We start from the raw sequence: 20849 nt of genomic DNA, 5'->3' as shown, positions 1-20849 counted from the left end.
TATGTGTGACGCTGTTGCTTTTCACTGCTGTCTCTGAACAAGAATGGTACAAGCCAGCTGGCTTGTGGCCACATGTTGGCATGTTCTGGGTGCTCTGCACCACGTACCTGGAGAAGGTCAGGTTTGCAAAAGACACTTCCTTTCAAATGTCACAGCTTGGCCATCGTGAGGCTCTTTGTCTGTGAGTGTCATTAAGGGAGCTGTCTGTGCCCCTATTTTAAGCAGTGACACCGTGCCACCCTTTGGGATAGGGTAAGGAGCTGCTCTTTTCCAGATGGGTGAGGATGCAGAAAGAAATGAGTAACCAGAACTGAAATGGTAGAGAGGAACAGTTTTTGTGTTTTAACTAAGAAAAATGAAAAGTGCATGAATGTACCACTGTAAGCATTTCCTCCCATCTGAGAAATAATGGTCTAAAAAAAAACAGTGACACTTCTAGCAGTCCCTCCACCAGGCTGCCATTATTCACTCTAATGCATACACATCATTCATCATCATTAATCTTTTGCACCCAAGACATCCTATTCTCTGCGAGCTGCCACATTTCAGGTCAGGAGCTGATCCTCTGACGGGCTCAGATACCCTGTGTCTTGTCACTTTGCTGCTGCCAGCCCAGTACTGCCCAGGGACCTCGATGAGGGTAACCCTGAAGGAGGAGCAGTGCTGGGGCAGCATCCAGCACAGCATCCCCACAGCAGCACCAAGGCCTGTGCCTGGTTAGGGGTAAGGGGGAGAGTTATCAGGTCACCCAGAAAGTCTTGCTTGTTTCTTCAGGATTGGCAACACAGTCTTCAGTTGGCGTGCTTGCTGTCATGATGTGCCTTGTTCGCATCCTCTTATCAGGCAACCCTGCTGTCTTGCTTTTAATCACAGCAGCACAGCAGTAGTTGTGGATCAGCGACAATTAATACCTGTCTGCAGTGTCAACAGTGTGCTGTCCAGGCTCCTGAATGCTTCCTTTCCAGAGAAGGTGGCCAGTGCCTTATTCTGGCTGAGGCCCTAATCTGAGATTCACTGGGGTTAATGAAAACGAGGAGGATTTTTGAAGAAAAAAAAAAGTTAAAAGGTGGATGTTGGTGTCATTTTGGCACACTGTAGTCCGCAGTAGCATCAGATATTTAGTTACTTGTATACGGTCAAGTCTCCGTATTGCATATGCTGATTTATAGTAAAAAAACCAAACCTACCTCTTTGGTTTTGGGGTTTTTTGTTTGTTTGTTTGTTTGTTTGTCTTCCAGTAAGTATAACCAAAAGGTATTTCCCCAGCATAGTTTCCTAGCCCACAGTCCCCAGCAGGATCAAGCCATTGCAGTGTTGCTCTTCCTCAGTGTTTCACAAGGTTTTCCAGATATGAATACGGGTTTGTTTTCTTTTTCTGTAGTAAGCAAATCAACTACAAAAAAACACACTGAGATGTTCCTGCTCTGATGCTCCTCGTCATGCCGAGCACCCAGAGGTGGGAAGGATTTTGGAGTAACAGTCTAAAAGTTTGCTTTCAGAAGCTGCATCAGTCATCTTCAGACACCTCTTTTACTAGGCAGCAGCATCAACCAGGTGTGCAAATGGGATCGGTGAGCTCCTTCCTGTAATTTACACAATTTGGTGTGTGATAGCAGCCAAACTGTGTGTGATAGCAGCAGGACATGGCAGCTGGCATCGGGGCTTTGTGAAGGCTACAATCACTGCTCACTTTTTAAAACTTCCTTCAGTATTTGAGACTGGGTGTGCAGCAGCGCTATCCGGATAGCTGGAGTGGGATTTTCCACTTCCTCAGCAAAAGCCACATTTTATGGCAGGTATGTAAAATAGAAAGAAAAGGCCATCATTTTATAGCCTTTGAGAGAAAGCTGTCAGAACCAAGTGTTATTGGTTTTCCTTTGTTATCCTAATGATAAAGATACCCTGTAAAATATGACTAGGATTTACATACAGTCAGTTGAAAGGTTAGGAAATGGGAGAAGCAAAGCATCCTAGTACAGTGCTGATGCCATCGCTTGCTGCCTTCTGCCTTGGACCAGGGCTGTTCCTGGCTATGCTGCCCTCCCTGGGATGCTCTGGTGGGCTCTGTGGGTTTCCTCAGCAGGAGAAGCTAATAACAACTAGCTCCAGTTGTGTGCCAGAGGTAATATGTCAGATTTCTTAAGGAAATCAGCATTGCAAGGAGGTGCAGAAGCTAGGCCCCAAGTAGGGTGCAATTAAGAACAAAGTTGAAGCAGCAAATACCTCCCTTGGGCAGGAGCTGTTGCCCCAGAGATCAGCTCCCCACACGTTGGGGGGGGATGGAAGGCTGGGTGTTGAGGGCAGGATCTACAGGATGGGCAGAGAAGCATTACCCTGGGTGTCATGGTGGGAAGTGAGAGAGTGCAAAGAGCTGGCTCTTCCTTGCCCATGTACACTGTAGTGGTGACACATGGCAAGCCTTTCATTTTGTGCCACAGCACTTGGCAGCACTTGGGGCCAGAGCAGCCCTTTGTACCTTTGTATTGCCCCAAATCCTGGTGAGGAGCTGAGGCAGCCTGTTTGGGCCTCGAAGCTACAGTAATGGCAATGAAGTAACTCTAGCTTGAGTTTTATTTGTATAATTGGTGGCCTTGCTCGTTGTTTGAGAACTAACTTCATTTGTGCTTGAACTGTGACTCCCATAGCTTGATGGATATGTACGTCTTTGGGGTGACACACCACCTGTCAGTAAACTGCTATGCGCATTGAGTGGTATATAGGAATGTATGTTACAGTTAGCAGATATCTGAGGGTCAAAAATGTCACCAACTATCGGAGTGTGAATTTACTATCTAGATGAAAAACAGAAACCTTTTGTTAGAGTGCAGTGTCCCTAACATGGTGAAAGAATAGATGAGTGACTGAAGATTACAAAGCCTATCTGGGACACGTTCACTGGAGATCATCTCGTTTGGCCTTTAATCTCTCTACTTCTTTAGAATTTTGTTTAATACTTAATAGAAGCAGCAAGTTGCTCTAACCCAAGGGTGATTGAATATAGTTGTACTTACAGTTGTCTACTCATGGAAAAAAATTCTTCCCATCCCCAGTGAGATAAACAATCCCATGGAGTCAATAAATTAGTACAGAAAGTGCAGGTGCTGTGCAGCTCTGTGTATCGTTGTCTGCTAAGAGTTCCAAAAATATAACTTTTCTTTTTTTTTTTTAAACTTTCTATTCAATTTGCTCTTTATATCTGTGCCCTGGGCACTACAGGGATTTCAGAGCTGTGTATTTTCTCCCCTCCTGGTGCTGTAAGTCACTGCAGTAACCTCCTGACCCAGTGAGAACTTGGAGCTTCACCGTGCTCCCCTCCTTTCCTTTAGGAGAACAATCCAAGGCACAGCTCTGCTCTTTCAACCACTGAGAAACTGCAGTTTGTTTCTCTCAGTGCACCGAGACCTATTTAAAAACTGGGACCATCAGTGACATAGCATTGTTTTTCAATTCTGTTGGCCACAGGGGAAGGAAGAGCTCTATATTCAAGCGTTTGGAGAGCAGGTGTCTGTCCCTGTGCGAGTTGTAAGGCATTTCTCAGGGAACACAGGAGGAGAGAGCAGCCCTCCACTTACTGGCCAGGGACATCATCTCCTTCTTAGTGTTGTGTGGATTGTCCTGAACTACAGGCACCAGACTTGCATCTCTGTGTATGATCTTATGGCAGAGAATGAATTACGTGTTGGCAGGCAGCTTTGGGGCAGCTATGTTTGTGTGCATGCAGTGCCCAGTGCATTTCATGAGCTGCCTGCTGCTCTGTCACACCAGCAGGCCTAGTTATTGTCAGCACAGCGCATACCTCTGGGATTATGCCTCAGCTCTTGCATGACCCCTTCCCAAAAGAGGTGTGAGCTGACGTGGTTCATGGCCCATTTGTGGGATGATGCTCAGTGGCTGTGGTTCAGCTGGCACAGGCGCAGCAGCAGTGCATCAGACAGCAATATACCAGTCAGCATTTGGATTTCAGTTACCATGTTAATAACAACTATTACATCACTGTGCTGTAACTGTTCACTAATTATTCCTATAATGATTGTCGTGTAGCTGTCCTACTGATAAGGCAGTCTGGACAGGGCTCTGAGCAACCTGATGTAGCTGTAGGTGCCCGTGTTCATTGCAGAGAAGTTGTAGATGACCTTTTAAGGGTCCCTTCCAACACAAATGATTCTATGATTCTATGAAATGACTAAACTGGTTTCAGGTCCCCTCATCAGCCCCCATGGAGCAAATACCAGGGGAAGTAGCCTGTTGTGAGCCAGCCTGGCTGTCTTCCCATGCCCACGCACTGCCCTCTCAGCACAGGGCTCCAGGCAGCCAGCAGAGCCCTGCTGCTTCCTCCCAATCAATTGTGTCAAATTATCTGTAAGCACCGGTCTGGCTGCTATCGCTGGGGGATCGGTCCACATGCAGAAGGCACCAGGAATCCGTGGGATACAACTGATGCTGTGTGCTGGTAAAAGGAGCAAAAGAAAGAGGCTCCTCCAAAGCCCCCTATTCATAAGCTTAGCACAATAGGGGAAACAATCATTAAGGAAATTTAAGCCGGTGCTGAAAGCTGCTCTGCTTTGCTGCTTTTTTACTCAGGGGATGGCTTTTATTCTGAACTGTAATGCTTATGATATTTCAGACATGGCTTGCTTTGCTGGGTCATGTGAATGATGGATATCGCAGTATTTGGAGGTTTCCAGTAAATGAAACACACGTGGGGATGAATGCAGATATAGATCGCTTGCGTCAAACCCGGTATTATCACGGCTTGGTGAGATATCCTTTGCAAGGGCCTACAGCAATTGAAAAGTGATTAGGATTTCATTGTGTTTTCCCATTCCATTAGCCATCCCATAGATATATGTGAAAGTCCCATGGGGAAGATCTGCCCCCATCCCCTCCCTGAGTGCCCAGTGTAATACTGAAGTACGGGATGGCAGCAAAACAAAATTGCAGAAGTTTTGAGAATGTCAGTTCTCTGCACAGTTTTTGTCTTTATCTGCCAAACTGGGCAAGACCGGGGTAGCTCCGAAGCAGTGGGATAGAAGGGAATCTGGCATCCATGAATGCCAGGGGTTGGCAGGTCAGAAACTGCCAAAAAAATGAAGCTGTCTGCAGTGGCCAGAGGAGCTGGATGGGGGTTTCTGGAGAAGGGTTTTGTCATCCTTCAGTAACCTTTCCATGTGGTCCAGCACAGTGCCCAGATAACACCAATGGTACCACCAGTGATGAGTCATTCCCAAGCAGTGATTAGTGCTGCAGTTAACAAACACTGCTTCACATCACTTGGGAATAAATGCACCTTCTGACTGCCTGTTGGAATGGAAACTGGTTTTCTCCTAATTCACATTCCTGCTGAGCAGCGTTGCCTTCAGCTAAACCACTGCTGTGAAGGGGTCAGTGCAATGATGGGGTTTTAGAGTCAACCATGTGCTGTGGTGCTGAGTGTTTTGCTCATTGCTGGACCTGAAGAGGCTCAGCATCTAACCAGAAGTAGCTCTCTCTGGGAAATGCCAGTGTGCAGCTCTGAAGCTTTTATCTTATGGAAGCCAGTCAATGGAAAGCCGCCTGTGTGAGCTACTGGGGCATTTAGAGCAAGTGGGTTTGGTCACTCATGCAGATTTTTTTAGAGATCTCTCACTGGCAGTATTTCCTAATAAATGCAAATGAAATCTGTGATAAATCTATTTCAAAGCAATCGGTAGCAAGCCATCGTTGTTCAGAGAACATTATTTATACAACTCATAAACCACCGTGATGCTCGTGCATAATTCCTCACACATCACAGTGGCAGAAATTGCCTTCAGGGCCAGAATTTCCAAGGCAACCTCTCTGTTTTTAAGTTGCAGACACTGTCACTTCAGTGGCTGACTACTTGATTTTGCAGGTTCAGTTTGATGCACATACGATAGCATCTGCCTGCTGATGCCAGACTGCACCCAAAATGCCTCACTCCTTTTAATAGCAGCAAATAAAATGACAGACTGACAGCTCCAAGCAGCTCTTCATTCTCTCTTCTTTATCCAAGTCCTTCTTTACTGCCTCCTGTCCGCAGCTCTCTTCCCAGCCTTCCCAGATCCTGGCTCAGTACTTCAACTTGGACTATATCGTGTTCCATTTATGATTTCTGTTAACTCACACTTTATTCCAGTGTCTTGCTGAACCTCTAACTTAAATCCATTGACTTACTGCTTGCTGTTCCCCACATGGCCGGTTTCTCTCTCCCTTCTTGCTCTCACTGCTCGGTTCGCAACACTTCCTGGATCCGTGCTGAAAGATGTACATCATCTCTTCCTGTTCTCTCAAGGCTCCTAGGAGAACTGCAAATAATGATCTTATGGGGAAGTTTAACTTCCAAAACACCAGGCAATTTATTAACCCCATGTATTAAGTCTCCTTAGTAGCTACAAGGCGTGGTGAAAATCAAACTGCAGTGAAGCTGTGGTCATAGAAAATTTCCGTTGAGTAACCTCTTTCCTGAGAGGCTATGTTATCCAAATGACTAATAAAGTCTTGTTTAACTATCATGGAGAGACATTTTGGTAGACAGCCAGCTCTGGTTGGTCTCCTGAGTATAAAAAGTAGTATAGAAACGTTCCTTCCAGCGTTAATTCATATCAGCTTCTGGTGCTGATTTTTTGCGCTTCAAAGAGAAACGCTCCTTTATTGCACCATTTTATATCACTTGGGCTCATAGTGTGTTCCACCTATTTCTTTTTTCTGCCCTCAGTCCTACAGAAACGTCAGCATTGTAGGTTGGTGTTTCATGCACACGTGCAGCCGAGACTCACGGCAGCACATTGGAGACCTTTCATTGCTCTCATACAGGGTTTAGGGGACTTTGGTCTGGGTAGTCCCTCATGGCCATCCCTATGTTTGTAATCCTGCACTGACAGTTGGGGTTTTCTCCCTACTGCCCCTGATAGCCCACAGAGATAAGTATTGCATGCGTGCTCTAATATAAGCTAGAGTTGAGCGCCTGCGTGATGGAAACACAAAGAGCTCTCCCAGTCCAGACTGATCAGAAGGTTTTCATGCAAATCCTGCAGATTGGTGTGAAAATGCTTGAGGCGAGGTCCCATCTATGGCATTATGTTAAAAGCTTGTTACTCTGGATCTGTGAAATCTATTTTGTACAGTGAGGAGTGAAGCTCCCAAGGCCAGGTTGCTACCTGCCTGTTTCTTATCATGCGATCCAATTCTCCTACCTAAATTTTACCCCCCCCCCCCCCTTACTTTCCAAGTATTACTCCTTACAACCAAGCAGAGGCTCCATTACTGCCCACTGTACACCGCAACCCATCCAGCTTCTCAGGTTGGATGTTTCCAAGCTTAGCTCTTTGCTTCGGTTGGAGCAGGATGTTTCTAGGATCCAACACAAGGTTTTGCATCTCCAGCACTGTTGGTTCTTGTGAACAGAGGCCTCTGCACAATCTCATTTCTGACTCCAAGAGCTTACGAACTGAATGCAGCAACCAGACAGCATCCTCTTGCTTCCTGCATCCTCTTGCTTCCTGCTTATGCTACTCTTGCCTGAAGTCACAAAGAGCAATGGGTATGAGAGTAGGGCTGTTCCCGTGGCTTTTCAGGCACACTGACCTGCCCTGGGGGCTGGGGCAGGCACCATGGCTGGCAGCTGCTTGCAGTTACATCTCTGCTTCCAGAATAATGCCACGCTGAAAATAGAAAAAGGGAAAGCAATAACTGTTTATCCTGGCTAAGCATGTGTAGTAGGTTTTCATATGTTTGTAGTGTTTAAGGTCTTTTTTCCTTAAACTGTTTCAGTTTCTATTAAAAAAAAAAAAAAGAACATTTCTCTAACACAGCTTCATTAGTTATAGGACTTCATGAGATTAAAGTAGAGAGCAGATTAGCAAAACCAAACTGTAATATGTCTTGGGCATATGGTGCTGCATATGAATGGGTTTTAACTACTTAACTGTGTATAACAAAGAGCAGAAGGAGAGATTTGTCTTAGCATACCGTAATTATAATTTGTAGTAGCTGCATAGCTTAACAGTCAGAAGCCACAAAGCCACGGAAAGCTTTGGCTTGCATTTGCATGGTGTGTGTCCTCAAGCTCACGCCGTGTTCTCAGTCAGCTGATGACAGACATAAGATGGACCTTAACTAATTAGCAAGATGTCTCTCCCTCCTTCTTATTCCTCTTTGCTGGGCTTGTGTTTTGCAGATATTGTACTGAGCTTAGCTGAGCTCTGGAGTAGAATCATAGAATTACAGAATATCTTGGGTTGCAAGGGACCTCAAAGCCCACCCAGTCCTACCCTGTGCCATGGGCAGGGCTGCCACCCCCCAGCTCAGCTGCCCAGGGCCCCATCCAACCTGGCCTTGAGCGCCTGCGGGGATGAGACACCACAGCTTCTCTGGGCAGCCCGTTCTAAGTTTGCATCTTCACTTATGCACCTGTAAACTTCAAATACATCCCCAAAATGTGCAGTCCAGCCCTGGAAGTAAACGGAAGTAGTCAGTGGAAGAGGACACAGTGTTGGGTTGATTGTTAGGGAGCATCGTCCTTCAAGCCTTCCCTGCGTTTACTGATTGAAAGAATCCTATTTTCTCTTGAATTATGTCAAAGCCTGCTGTGCTGCTTGTTGGAGGGACAAGCAAGCAGAGCATTTTCTGATCACAAAGGTGCTACAAGCTACTGAAGGTCATGTTAGAAACAGAGGCATAGGCCACTATGAAGGGACCTTGAACTACCTGAAGGGGAGGCACTGCAAGCCAAAGAGCCCCTTATTTGCATCTCCTGTGTGCATGGAGCAGGTTCAAGAGAAGCTGAAACTCTGGGCAGCAGAAGAGTGGTGTAGCCAGCTTTGAACCAGGAAAGTCTATGGTTTCCAGCTTGCTTTTTTCTTGCCTAACATCTATTGTCCTACTGTGATATTGACATTCTTCAACCGACAAAAGTCAATTTTTTGTGGTTTCTAAATAGATTTGTCTTACAGTAGTTTGAACTTGGTCCTGAAACATAAGGTTGGCAGGGTTAGTGAAACACCAGTAATGTGGCTGAGCTCCTCCTGAGAAGAGCTGTGCTTTGGAGGTGAGAGGTTTCATGAGCCAAGCAGGTGTGAGGACGTTCATTCCCATGTCTTAAACATAAACTTTGTCTTAAAAAATGCTTATAAAGTGATGTAAAGATTTGAAATGGCAACCAAATCTAACTTGCATAGTAAACTCAGAAATATATAGAGAACAGGTTTTTGGGTTTTTTTTTTCCCACCTGGCTTCATCTGGGTTCCTTGTGTATTTGCAAGCAAGGACTGAGTAGCAACATCATGCCACATAGCTTAAACGTGCTTGACTTTCCATTTTTCTGTTTTGCTTTCCTCTGAGGTTTCCACAATGTGTTTCACATCCACTGTGAGTAACATTCTTGGACTTCTGCCCTGGATTAATCAAACATAAATCATCGCTTCATACCAAAGAAAGTTTTGCCAAAAACTGTGGTGGTCCAGAGGAGAAGAAAAAGAGGTTTTCTCGCCTCTGTGAACTTTTAACTGATTTTATTCCTTTCTTTTTTTGTGTGTGTGGGAAATATTGTGCACTGGAAAACCCACTGACATGGCCCTGATAGTCTTGTTTTCTTAGTGATTAATACCACAAATGAAACCCCCAGCTGCTCAGGAGAATATCCCTGCTTTCCCCTCAATTAGTTTTATGGTGGTGGGTTCTGCCAAACTTGCAGACTCAGCGCTTGGCTTATCAATAACCCAGCAATGCTTCTGTTGCAGAGTTCCCTGAAGAGAAGAGGCAGCAGAGAAATGCATAAAGAAAAAAAAGCATTTGCCCAGGTAAGGTTTGAATGTGCAATTTGGATCTAAATCACACAATAGAAATCAACATTTCTTTTTATGGGTGTTGACAGGGCCATCAAGCACATTAACTAGAGTGCAATTAGGCCTTAATCTACTGAGACTTCCCAGAGATAATGCAGAAGCAATTTAGGACACGAGTACGATCCCGAAACCACGCAGTGATCGGGTTTGCTGTATGTTCATCAGCAGAGCCAGGCTGAAGGTTTCCTACAGGAAGAGAAAATCACCTTGCCTCACACAGTAATTGGATCGCAGCTTAGGGAATGGCTAAATTTATACGTGGTGCCGAAGTCGTTGCACTAAGGAGCGGCTTGGCAGACAGCAGGTCCTCAGATGGCAGCAACTGTTCAAGATTACTGCTTCTCCCAGCTCAGGTAAAGGGCAGAGCCTGAGCTGGACCCTTTATCTGCATCCAGACACTGGTTTTTTTTGTTGTCCCCTGGGCTGGTCCTCCTCAGGGCCGTGTTTCCTTTGCTTTTTGTGCTGACAGTGGGAGTTGAAGCCTTTCCCAGCAGCCATACGGTTACTGTTTATAGAGAGAGGGATGCGGATAGCATTTCTCCTCGCTGCAGAGGGAGCCAAGAGTGGCATCATTATCTTCACTAGAGAAAGGTTGAGCCTCCCCTGCTGCCCCTTTGGCAGGCTCAGTGCACGCAACCGAGACATATGGTTTTTCTTGGAGCCGATGAAGCCTTAAAATCCCATTGATTTGTAATAATAGCTGTAATAAATTAGAACATGCTGCACTTGAAATGGGCTCCGTGTGCAACTGAAGGGGTGTGGTGGGCAGTCCAGGGACTGCAGCCTCTGCCTGTGGGGTAGAGCAGAGCTAGCATCCCTGTGGAGTGAGTACAAGTACAGCTTAATCGAACCTTAAAATGGGGCACCGGGCTTTCTTCCTGCATCTCCTGTTACAGGGAGTTAAGTCATCAGTGAGATCAGAAGAAATTTGTTTTCCTGCAAGTCTGTAAGATACATGTACAAGATATATATGTGGGCACACATGGAAATTACAAATGAAGTCATGGTTGAGTCATCTGGGGTATGTGGGAGGTAGTGTCCTTCCTTCCTTCCTTCCCTCATTCCTGGAAATACAGAAAAGTGCAGAGAGGATGAATTCGTGTGCTTACTTCCTCTGCCCAAATCCAGACGCTGGAGCTCAGGAGCACAGAAGCAGCTGTAGTTTGCCTCTGAAAGCCTTATAAAGGGCTTCACAAAATAAACGGAGAAACCCAGAGTCAGCTCTGCACCACTCACAACATGAGAACATGATCCCAGAAACCACCCAGGGAAAAAGACCTTACACTGTACACACACGGGTGTGTACACCATGCAAGCAAAGGATTTGCATTTGAAAATGAGAACCACTGTGATAGCACTGTACAAAGTAGCCATTTTTTTTCCCCAGCAATTCTTTAGGGCAAGAAAGATGGCGAAAGAATCTTATATACTGACATGCTCTATCCAATCGGGGCACGTCCTAGCCATCTCCCAGCTCTAGGGCATTACCCAGAGCAGTCTGCAAACCCGCGTATTGGTTCAGAGGAATGTGCTCTTTGAAACCAGAGCACACCACACCAAGTGCCCAACCTGGTCCAACAGCCTCTGGGTCCTGGGGCACAGCTCAGAGGGGTAAGTGCAGACACAGCCAGGCAGGTTCACAGCTCTGCTCTTCAAGGGTAGCCACCCTAAAGAACTAAAATAGTTTCATACACCTAAACTGAGATACCTTAGGCTGGACACAAAACAGCTTTGGAGGTGAAGGCTTGGCTTACTTAAGCCCACAGTATGAACCTTTGTGTCTTTCTCTTTGTCCCTACTACATATTTAGTGACTGAAAAGTGGCCACATACTTGGATTGTGTAAATTTGTGCACCTGCAGACCTACAGACACGTATAACGTAGAGCAGATCTGGTATCATTAGTTACTGGGAGCTCATCATGAAAGTAAGTGGCAACGTCAGATCCACAGCAGGGCACAGCTTAAATATGTGTTAAACTGATTGTCTAGAAGTCATGTAAAAGCAGAGTTGTTAGTCGTGCTTACCTGCCTCTAGCAGTACTGAAGAAAAAAGTTTTTATTCAGCAGAATTGCAAAGTGGAGCTTCTTGGGAAGTACCAGGCACCAGGCAAAACACAGAGAAAAGTGGTTCTCCAGCGCAAGGTAGGAGTCTGGTGCTCACCAGGTGCTTGGGTGCTGGTCGTACTGCCCTGTCATCAGACCCACAACCCTGACACGCTTCCCCATCTTCTGCCTGGCAGCTCCTGTGAGCCGGCGGTGGTAGAGGAGATGGTGTTGGTCTCTATCTATCTTTGTGTCTTCTTGCCAGAAAAGAAATATCATGTCTGGGAGTTTTTGATCAGCTCCTTGTTCTCGTCGCATCATTTACATTGCATAATGAATTTAAGTTCCTTTTTTTCATTTAAGTTTCATTTCTTTATCTCCACGCTCTCCATTTGCCTAAATTAGACTGCAGACTCTTTAGGGGTGCATCTGGGCTTTCTCCTTTTGCCTTATTTTTTTTTCATTAACATCTCCCTGTAGTGCTGTACAGGGGTGTGGTGCTATAGCATGCAAATATGTACTATTAGTAATCAATTCCCATTTATCCTTGATAATCCTTAAAGCCAGTGATGAGCACTGTTAATGACTCTACATTTTTGCATTGTCATTTGTCCTTTTTTTTTAAAAGCAGTCTGCCCTACATACACCTTTGAGGAAAGTGTCTACATGCTGGATGTGAAATACAGAAATACATTCAGGCTGAGCCATAGCCCAGCTTTCACCCCTTGGGACTTAAGCCTCTTGCTCCTCCAGAATGATGGAAAGACTATATTCTCCTTCTTTTTATGTTTTCAATTATATTTTTGGCTTTTATTGTTTTGTTTTTAACTAGTGACAAACTGTTAGTAGTTTCTGTGATTTGACCTCACTGTAGTTTGCCTTATATATCAAAACTCTACCTGTCTGTGTGGGTGCCTCGCCATCTTGCTCCTTCCACTTGGTTTCAACTGATCAAGAAATCGCTGATATTTCTGCACACAAAGTTTCAGAGGGACAGATGCATGAAGGTTGGGGTCCTGTCCTTCTGGCATGCTTAGATCTCGCTGATAATCTCTCCTGGCCATTCTTTTCCTTTGGAAAAAAAGCTGTCTGGGGAATGGGATTTTCAGTAGTCACATTCCCTGGTTGAGAAACGTGGAAGATCTAGAGCTTTCTCACCTTTCCAGATGGGATCCATATTTAGTAGGTGTGATTAACATCCATCAGCTCTGTTGTTCAGTGTGAGGCTCGTGTCTGTTTAATGAAAAATATATTGTTTGTTTCAGTTCTTAAAAAAAAATTACAAATGTGGTATTTATTTTTCCCATAGACAAAACCTAGCTATAAAATAATGTCATTAGGAGAATACTTATAACTGTTTTTGTCCTGCTGTAATAACATGCTTCCTCCATGAAAGCCTTGAGTTTGAGCTGTGCTGCGGTGATGGGCCTGATCCCAAATCCACTGAAGCTCTTCCCTTTGCATCAAAAGCTTCAGAATGCACAGTGTGTTGTGTCAAGTATGAAACAGTGAGTGCTATTGGTACTGCTTGCAATCCAGCCAAGAGACGCTCCTGGAGGAGCTGCCTGTACCACTCAGAGCCCTGGGTAAGACGTGCACATGGGCTGCTTATCACCTTGGGCATCGGTGCAGCTGCTGTAGGCGGTGGCACTGGCTGCTGGGCTCCTGCAGCCAAAGCTGCACAGCAAGCATGGAGAAGGACACTGAATCACAGAGTAAGGAAAATGCCAGATGCAATTATTTCCAAGCTTTTAACAGATAAGTAAGGAAATCTTTGAGTGCTGTTTTACAGCACTGCTCTGTATGTACTTTTCCTTGTAATCTTTTATGGGTTACTTAATTTGTAATTCAGACTTAGCAAGGGGAAAACAGTTGGCACATGTATGTCAGCATGGCAAGGAGATGTGTACATGTCAGAAGACAGAATGGAAAAAAAACCCCATCTCCTGGACTCTACTTGTAATTGGTTATATGCATCTTGCTTTCATTCATACAGAACTCACATTACTGGTGCCAGAAACAAGACCAGAGTTTTAGTTAGTCATCTGATGGCAGCTTTCTGATAAGCAGACTCCTGCTTATCACCGAAAACCACATATTAATAGAAACTTCGACTATTTCTTAACCATATAATGGTATTAGCATATAAGTTGTTTTGGTTTTATTTACTATTTGGTATTTTAAAAGCATGTGAAGCTTGAAGCAAACTCAGTAGGAAATCTGATGAATTTAGAAATATACAACTGATTACTTCTGTGTCTGTATTAACAGACACAGTATTAACAGCTGAAATTATGACATTAGTATATGTTTCAATAGGATGAGTAGAAATTAATCTAGGTAACATAAAAGATGCCATTACCAGTGTGCAAGGACTGTGTACTTTAGAAATTGAATTATTTCCTCAGATTGCTGAGCCATAATTAGTTTTGTAATTTTTTGCTTCTAATAGGCTGATCTGGGTGAACAATTAACATCAGTCACGTAATCTTCTGGATTTGGATGCCATTATTAGGAATTGTAACAAAATGGTGATTGTGAAAGACAACAGTGCCACAGAGACTGAATCGAAGTTTCCATAGATAATTGCACATATGTCCACATGGCCTAACAACAATGATGAAATCTGCTGTCTCAAGAGATCATCTTTCAAAGCCTGCCTTCCATTATGCTGCTAATGCTGATAAATGTGTCTCTTACAAGGCCAAGTGCCTGCATCTCCATGACAATTCATGAAAGTGATTCATGCAGAGAAATTGTTCATCAGCTTAGAATTTACTTATCCTCATCTCTTATTTCAGCACAATTACAGCGCAGTGCACACTGGAGTTCTCATCAGAATGACATGCCCAACTCCTCCCCCCCAAAAAATTAAACTCTTATTTAATACAGTGGTGCTTCCAGAAAATAATGCAGGTTTTCACATGGGATGGGTTTGAATGTAACTGTGGTTTAATGATTTTTTCTTCTTTTTTTTTCCATGTGTTTTCCCTTGTGAGCAGTTGTCTGTAGCAGGAAGAGTGGTCACATGCTGTTCCATCCTAATAATAACAACAGCAGTGACAACAGTAGTGATTCCTATGCTGAAAGAGAGCTAGGTACTCCATCTGTTTCAGTGTTGAGAGATCCAGTTAAAGAACACAGTGAAGTGCTTCTTCACTTTGCAGGGCTACTGTGCAGCTTAGCACGTTTTTATGCTTCACAAGCTGAAGAAGCCCCAGGTTTGGGATTATGACAAGGAAATTTGTTGGAGTAGTCTTAATTTCATGATGCTAAAAGTGAGCAAATGTAGCGTGAAAAATAAATGGAACAGAAAGTGCCAACAAATCACTGCACCTTTCCAGTGTAGTCATTCTCTTTTTCCACAAAATTTGCTCAGTATTTGAGAAAAACTAAACACTGAGCACCAATGAGCACCTTTGCACTGGCACTCCTGCATCACTGAACACTTGCACCTGATTTTTATTTCTGTATTGAACTCTGGTCAAGCTGCTTTGCAAATTTAACCAGGACCAAACCATGAAACGTGTCAACTGTGTGGTTTGTGTGGCACTGTCTCTGTATTGTTTGCCTTCCTAGCAGACATGACACAGAGGGTGGGAAGGGGAAGATTTTGGAAAGTGAGCAACTGCGTGTGGTTCTCTTCTAACATTGTTTTGGTGGGGTGCTTGTTCTTGGCAGGAGGACAGTGCTGATTTGAAGTGTCAGCTTCAGTTTGCCAAAGAGGAGGCAGCACTGATGCGTAAGAAGATGGCCAAGCTGGGGAGAGAGAAGGATGAGCTGGAGCAGGAGCTCCAGAAATACAAGTCCATCTATGGAGATGTGGACAGTCCTCTGCCTACAGGAGAGGCTGGAGGCCCACCCAGTACCAGAGAGGCTGAGCTGAAGCTTCGGCTGAAGCTGGTGGAGGAGGAGGCCAACATACTGGGCAGGAAAATAGTGGAACTGGAGGTGGAGAACAGGGGGATTAAAGCTGAGATGGAGGATATGAGGTGCCAGTACGAGAAAGAGTGTCTCAGCAGGGACCACATTTCAAGCATTCCTACCTCACCCTATGGCGACTCTGTGGAGTCGGCCACGGAGCTGCGCCGACACCTGCAGTTTGTGGAAGAGGAAGCAGAACTGCTGAGGCGGTCAATCTCTGAAATCGAGGATCACAACAAACAGCTAACCAACGAGCTGAACAAATTCAAGTTTGAGCCAGGCCAGGAGCCGGGCTGGCTGGAGGACTCAGCGTCCAAGTGCGGCGGGCCACTGCAGGAGGAACTGAAGTCTGCCAGGCTGCAGATCAACGAGCTGAGCGGGAAAGTGATGAAGCTGCAGTACGAGAACAGGGTCCTGATGTCCAACGTGCAGCGGTACGACCTTGCCTCCCACCTGGGCCTGCGCACTTCCAGCCCCAGGGACAGCGATGCTGACAGCGATGCTGGGAAGAAGGAGAGCGACAGCGAAGAAGGTCGCCCACTCCAGCCAAAGAGAGAGGGGCCGATCGGGGGCGAGAGTGACTCCGAGGAGATTTATGAGAAGACATCAGGTTTTGGGAGTGGGAAGCCGTCAGAAGTCAGTGACCTGTGCTCCACTGACTTCATGCGAGCGAAAGAGGACACCGAGTCTTTAATTAACATCAAACGTGAGGCTGAGCGCCTCGAAAGGACCGTAGATCGTCTTATCACTGACACAGACAGCTTGATTTATGATGCAAAGGTGCATATAACCAGCAGCCCATCCACTGAGCAGGATTTCAAAAGTGATGAGGGAAAGGGAGAAGATAAGCATGAACCGGAGCTTCTGGACACCATCAACGCTAGGATGAAATCTTTCCGGAAAGAGCTACAGACCTTCCTGGAGAAGGTTGATCACATAGGGGAGGGCATTAAGGAGCAGATGGAAGACCTCTCACCTCTTCCCCATCTCACAGAGTCTTCCAGTTTCCTATCCACGATGACGTCCATGTCACGAGACTCTCCCATTGGTAACCTGGGGAAGGAGTTAATCACAGACTTCCAGGTAGGCCAACCCCTTGATTGCCTTCTTTCTGTTTATTGTTTCTCTTTCTTGCTGGCATTGCTACCCTAGAGCTAATTTTCCTCACAGCTGCTTTGTTATGATTTCAGACCTGCAATATATTAAAGCGTGTAATGTTAAACGGACACTTTTATAGGTTTTTTCTTTTGTTTGTTTGCACAACTCTTTTGATTTAGAGGCGGTTCCTCATGGCAAAAAAAAAAAAAGGCTAATCCACTGGTGCTATGGAGGTCTGTGTTCTTTTTGTCTGTAACAGCAGTGTTTCCTTGTGAAAGAGGAGATTAATTAAAAAAAACAAATCCTAATGAAAGTAATTTAGCAGCCTTTCTAAGAAATGCGTGGAGGTCTTTATTGTGCTCTCCGGTAAAAGAGTCAGGCGTGTTCTCAAAAGCCTTGCCAAAAGAACCCAACCCAACCACCGTTTTCTAAGTGATATGTTTTGAAAAGCCTGCTTACAGCTCACTCCCCTAACCGAGCAGCGGGTGAGAAGCACTGTAGCCAGCGAAGGACTGCCTTGCCTAAAGCCTTGCCTATGGGCGCATGTCTAAACTGCCACAGCTGCCACACTGGATATGGCTTTTCTGCACAGCACAAGTAAGGAAGGAAGAGCTTTGTATCCCTTATCCTTCATGACTTGTATGCTTGCTGTTGGTTTGACTCATGCATCCTCATTGCATGCGCCTCATAACCAGTGTTTGCATTCTTTTTTCCTCTCTTTCTCTTTTTTGCTTTTCAGATGTTTCAGCCCATCATTTTGCTCATCCTCATTTTGGTTTTGTTCTCTTCACTTTCTTATGCCACTGTATTTAAGTTGTTTTTTCTGTTCACGCTTTTCTTTGTCTTGTAGTTTTTCAGTCGTCTACCTTACCCATTTTTGTTTTCTTTATTCCCTCCTGTCCTTTTGTTCTTTTGTTACAAACTGCCCATGCACCTAACAGTCCAAACTGAGGGATCAGAAGGAGTGGCAGCTCAAACAAGATCGTGGAGAGGAGCGAGAGATTCACCACCAGCGAGCCACCACCGACCCACACCGCAGAGCTGATGGAGACATAAAACTCTACAGGCCAGGAGACAAGGGCTGTTTCAGTCTAGAGGTCAGCAAAGCAGCCCCCTTGCTCACTGCCTCCTGCTGCCTTTGCCAGGATATAAGGAATAGAAGCCAGGGGTTGGGGAAGTAAATTGGACAAGACACAGCACCTGTGTTGTGAAAGTTCTGGTGACCTCTTTTCTCCCTTGTATAATTTCAGAGGAGCGAATTGGTTCTGACTGGGGACTGGTCAACCTGCTCCCAGTAGTTCTGCAAAGTGGGAAAATATGGCTCAGGGACTCAGTGCAATTAAGTATAGTAATGAAAACCTCTGTTAGAGATTTTAATCCCTAACATCAAATTGTGCTTCTGTGACTCCAGATTTCACCGTGTTGGATCGTTTCAATCTGGAAGGTCTACAGATAGCGAGCACTTTGCATTTTGCATAGCAGTAGTTTGTGCAGGAAAGGGTTTGGTGCTGGTGTGCATGGGAGCACGGCAACCTGCAGCTTACAAGAAAAAGCTTATTTAAAGTGCAATTCTCCATTGTTTTGCTTGTTGAGTACTTTTCCATTCATCAAAGACATTGATCAGTTTTTATTTAAATCTTCATCCATGCAGAGGTCGTATCAGCCTCAGTGAGCATCTCTTTAGCTACTTTCTCATGAACATAGATTGTCCAGACACTGCAACTCATCTTGAAAAAGACAATTTCCAGTCTGTCTTCATAAAAGCAAGTTTGGAAACTTTTTCTGCAAGCCACTGTCAGGCCAAATCCACCTTGAAACTGTGGTGGGTAAAGTAGTTGCTAGAGAGGGATAATTTTTAACATGCTTTTAATTCTGAAGACACATGCAAAGAGGCCTTAGTAAGTCTGAAGCCCCTGATTAAATCTGGAAAAGGGAGAATGCTGACTGGGACAGCTGTGTTTGTCATTAAGTGATAATAAGCGCTAGAAAGGAGGGGTAGGAAGAGGGAGTGTCAGAGTGGCTGCTAGCCAAACAGCAACATGCTGTACTGAATATCAAAGAGAGTGGCTCTTCGTCTTAATGCAGGTAATTCTTCGCTGGTTTTGCTTTGTGTGTTTTAAACTACCCTGATAGTAGTAAAAACAAGAGTTTTGGTAGCACTGGAATAATTAATTTGTTCAGCAGATTCTTTGTCAACTTCTCACACTTACCAGCCATAATAAGCCTCAGAAAGGATATCTATTCAATCCAGGACACCATAAGTCTCTGGCTGAAAGGTAAAGTCTTTCTTCTTCAGCTGCAAAATGGGAAGATGAGGTAGAGAGACCTTGTAGTTGAGTGTGGATCCTTTTGCAATTATGTTGGTCCGTAGTCATGTTAGATTAGGTCAGAAAATGATCAAAGCAAATGTTTACAATATTTCTGTTTAAATTCTGTCATCTTTGTTAATTCCCTCTTGCCTTAGATCAGACACATTATTGTATTGCCATGTGTATGTGAGTCCTCTGTTAAAATTAGGGATTTGGGTACTTTGAGCACAATGTCTCTTCTTTTTTTTTCCCATTCCCAAGATGAGATGGTATGTAAACTGTGTACAGAGAACTGTTTTTAAACACAGGTTGAGTAGATCTGACCACTGCCTGACAAGGAATGAGCCAGTAAGTACAATCAAAGGTAGAGAGCATCCAGCTGGGGTCTGGATGTGCTCAAAAGGTGAGCAAGGATGGAGTTTAACTGTCCCAAATGAGACAATGTTTAAAAACAATGTGCTTGATTCAGTCAGGTTTACTTAAACAACAAAGAACACTGCACTGCTTTATACTGAAACTTTTCAGTGGGTGGACAGCCAGTAGAAATCCTATAGTCTTTAATACTTAATGCTAACTGAAGCAGAAGATTCCTCCAAATAATTATGAATATTATCAGTCCAATTCTTTTTTAATATCATGCACTGCTTTAGCAAAAAACCCTACTATTCTTTTATGCCAGATAAAAGGAAAAAAACAATTTTCAAATACCAAACGGTTGGGTTTTTTTATTACCACAGACATTTCAAAGTGGAGACTCAAAACCTTTCCATTCCCACATGTAAGCCACTATCTGCTTTAGTTTATGGAATGATCACATTGTCCAGTGAGTCATATTGATTGATGATCTTCTTTCTGTGTATGGACTTTTAGCATGAGAAGACATTTCATTTCAGCTAGGCAACTGATTTCTTTATAAGCAAACAAAACCTTCTTTTCCAAAATGAATTTTAAATTGAAAATGTCCCAAGCAATGCTGAGCAGCTTCTATTTAGCTATTTTCCCTGTTTTCAAAAATAAGCATCGCAGGAGCCTAATTGTTTGATTAAGAACAATAAATGCAAACTGACTTCTGCTTGAAACTACCCTGTAGCCTAACTGTAAACATCTGCCTTTGTTTGGTCTTCACACTGCAGTTGTTAGTGCAACAGTATTATTAGAATGTATTTGCATATTAAAGAGGTGGGTTAGAGTCATAGTCCAAGGGAAATTATGTCTTGAAATTGCCTTAAGAGCAGGGCTTTGTTTTCTTGCTGAAACAAGCTGTTCAGCTGCTGTTGCAGGAGGCTGGAGCCCATTGGGGTGGATGTTCAATCCATTATTCATGATTTTAGCAGAGCGAGTTATGGTGGGAGGGGGAAACCATTCTTCACCACCCAAAGAAAGGAGAGTGATCGGGCAAGAGTCGCCATAACTGAAAGGCATGCAGGAACTAAAAAGGGTAGCACAGTGCTTTGTGGAGTAAACGCCTGGTACAAATCAAATGATTAATATGGCAATGAATGGAAGCCAGTGTAAAATACAATAAATAATTTTTCATCGGGTGAATTTTACCCTTTCAACCAGTGGAATGGCCATAAACAAAATGCAGCTTCCTTGAAGCAGGCTGCAGAGTCCTCATGTTTATTCAGAGAT

At 44.4% G+C, this 20849-nt stretch overlaps 1 protein-coding gene across 7 annotated transcripts in view; it reads left to right on the top strand.

Moving 5' to 3' along the window:
- MTCL1 (microtubule crosslinking factor 1) overlaps positions 1–20849 on the top strand; it is a 102223-nt gene that overhangs the window by 41545 nt on the left and 39829 nt on the right. For 4 of the 7 annotated variants that reach the window (XM_040687948.2, XM_040687922.2, XM_040687996.2 and 1 more), the window contains exons 4-6: positions 9738–9797; positions 15568–16893; positions 17850–18005. In XM_040687948.2, coding sequence (XP_040543882.2) covers positions 9738–9797; positions 15568–16893; positions 17850–18005 — 1542 coding nt within the window. Of the gene's footprint in view, positions 1–9737; positions 9798–11907; positions 11986–15567; positions 16894–17849; positions 18006–20849 lie in introns of all 7 variants that reach the window. The other 3 variants (XM_040687905.2, XM_046938083.1, XM_046938082.1) reach the window with 2 other exon arrangements.

The sequence above is a fragment of the Gallus gallus genome, chromosome 2, assembly GCF_016699485.2.
Source record: "Gallus gallus isolate bGalGal1 chromosome 2, bGalGal1.mat.broiler.GRCg7b, whole genome shotgun sequence".
NCBI lineage: Eukaryota > Metazoa > Chordata > Aves > Galliformes > Phasianidae > Gallus > Gallus gallus.
Note: the sequence above shows the minus strand (reverse complement) of the source record. Positions and strands in the feature narration are given on the sequence as shown.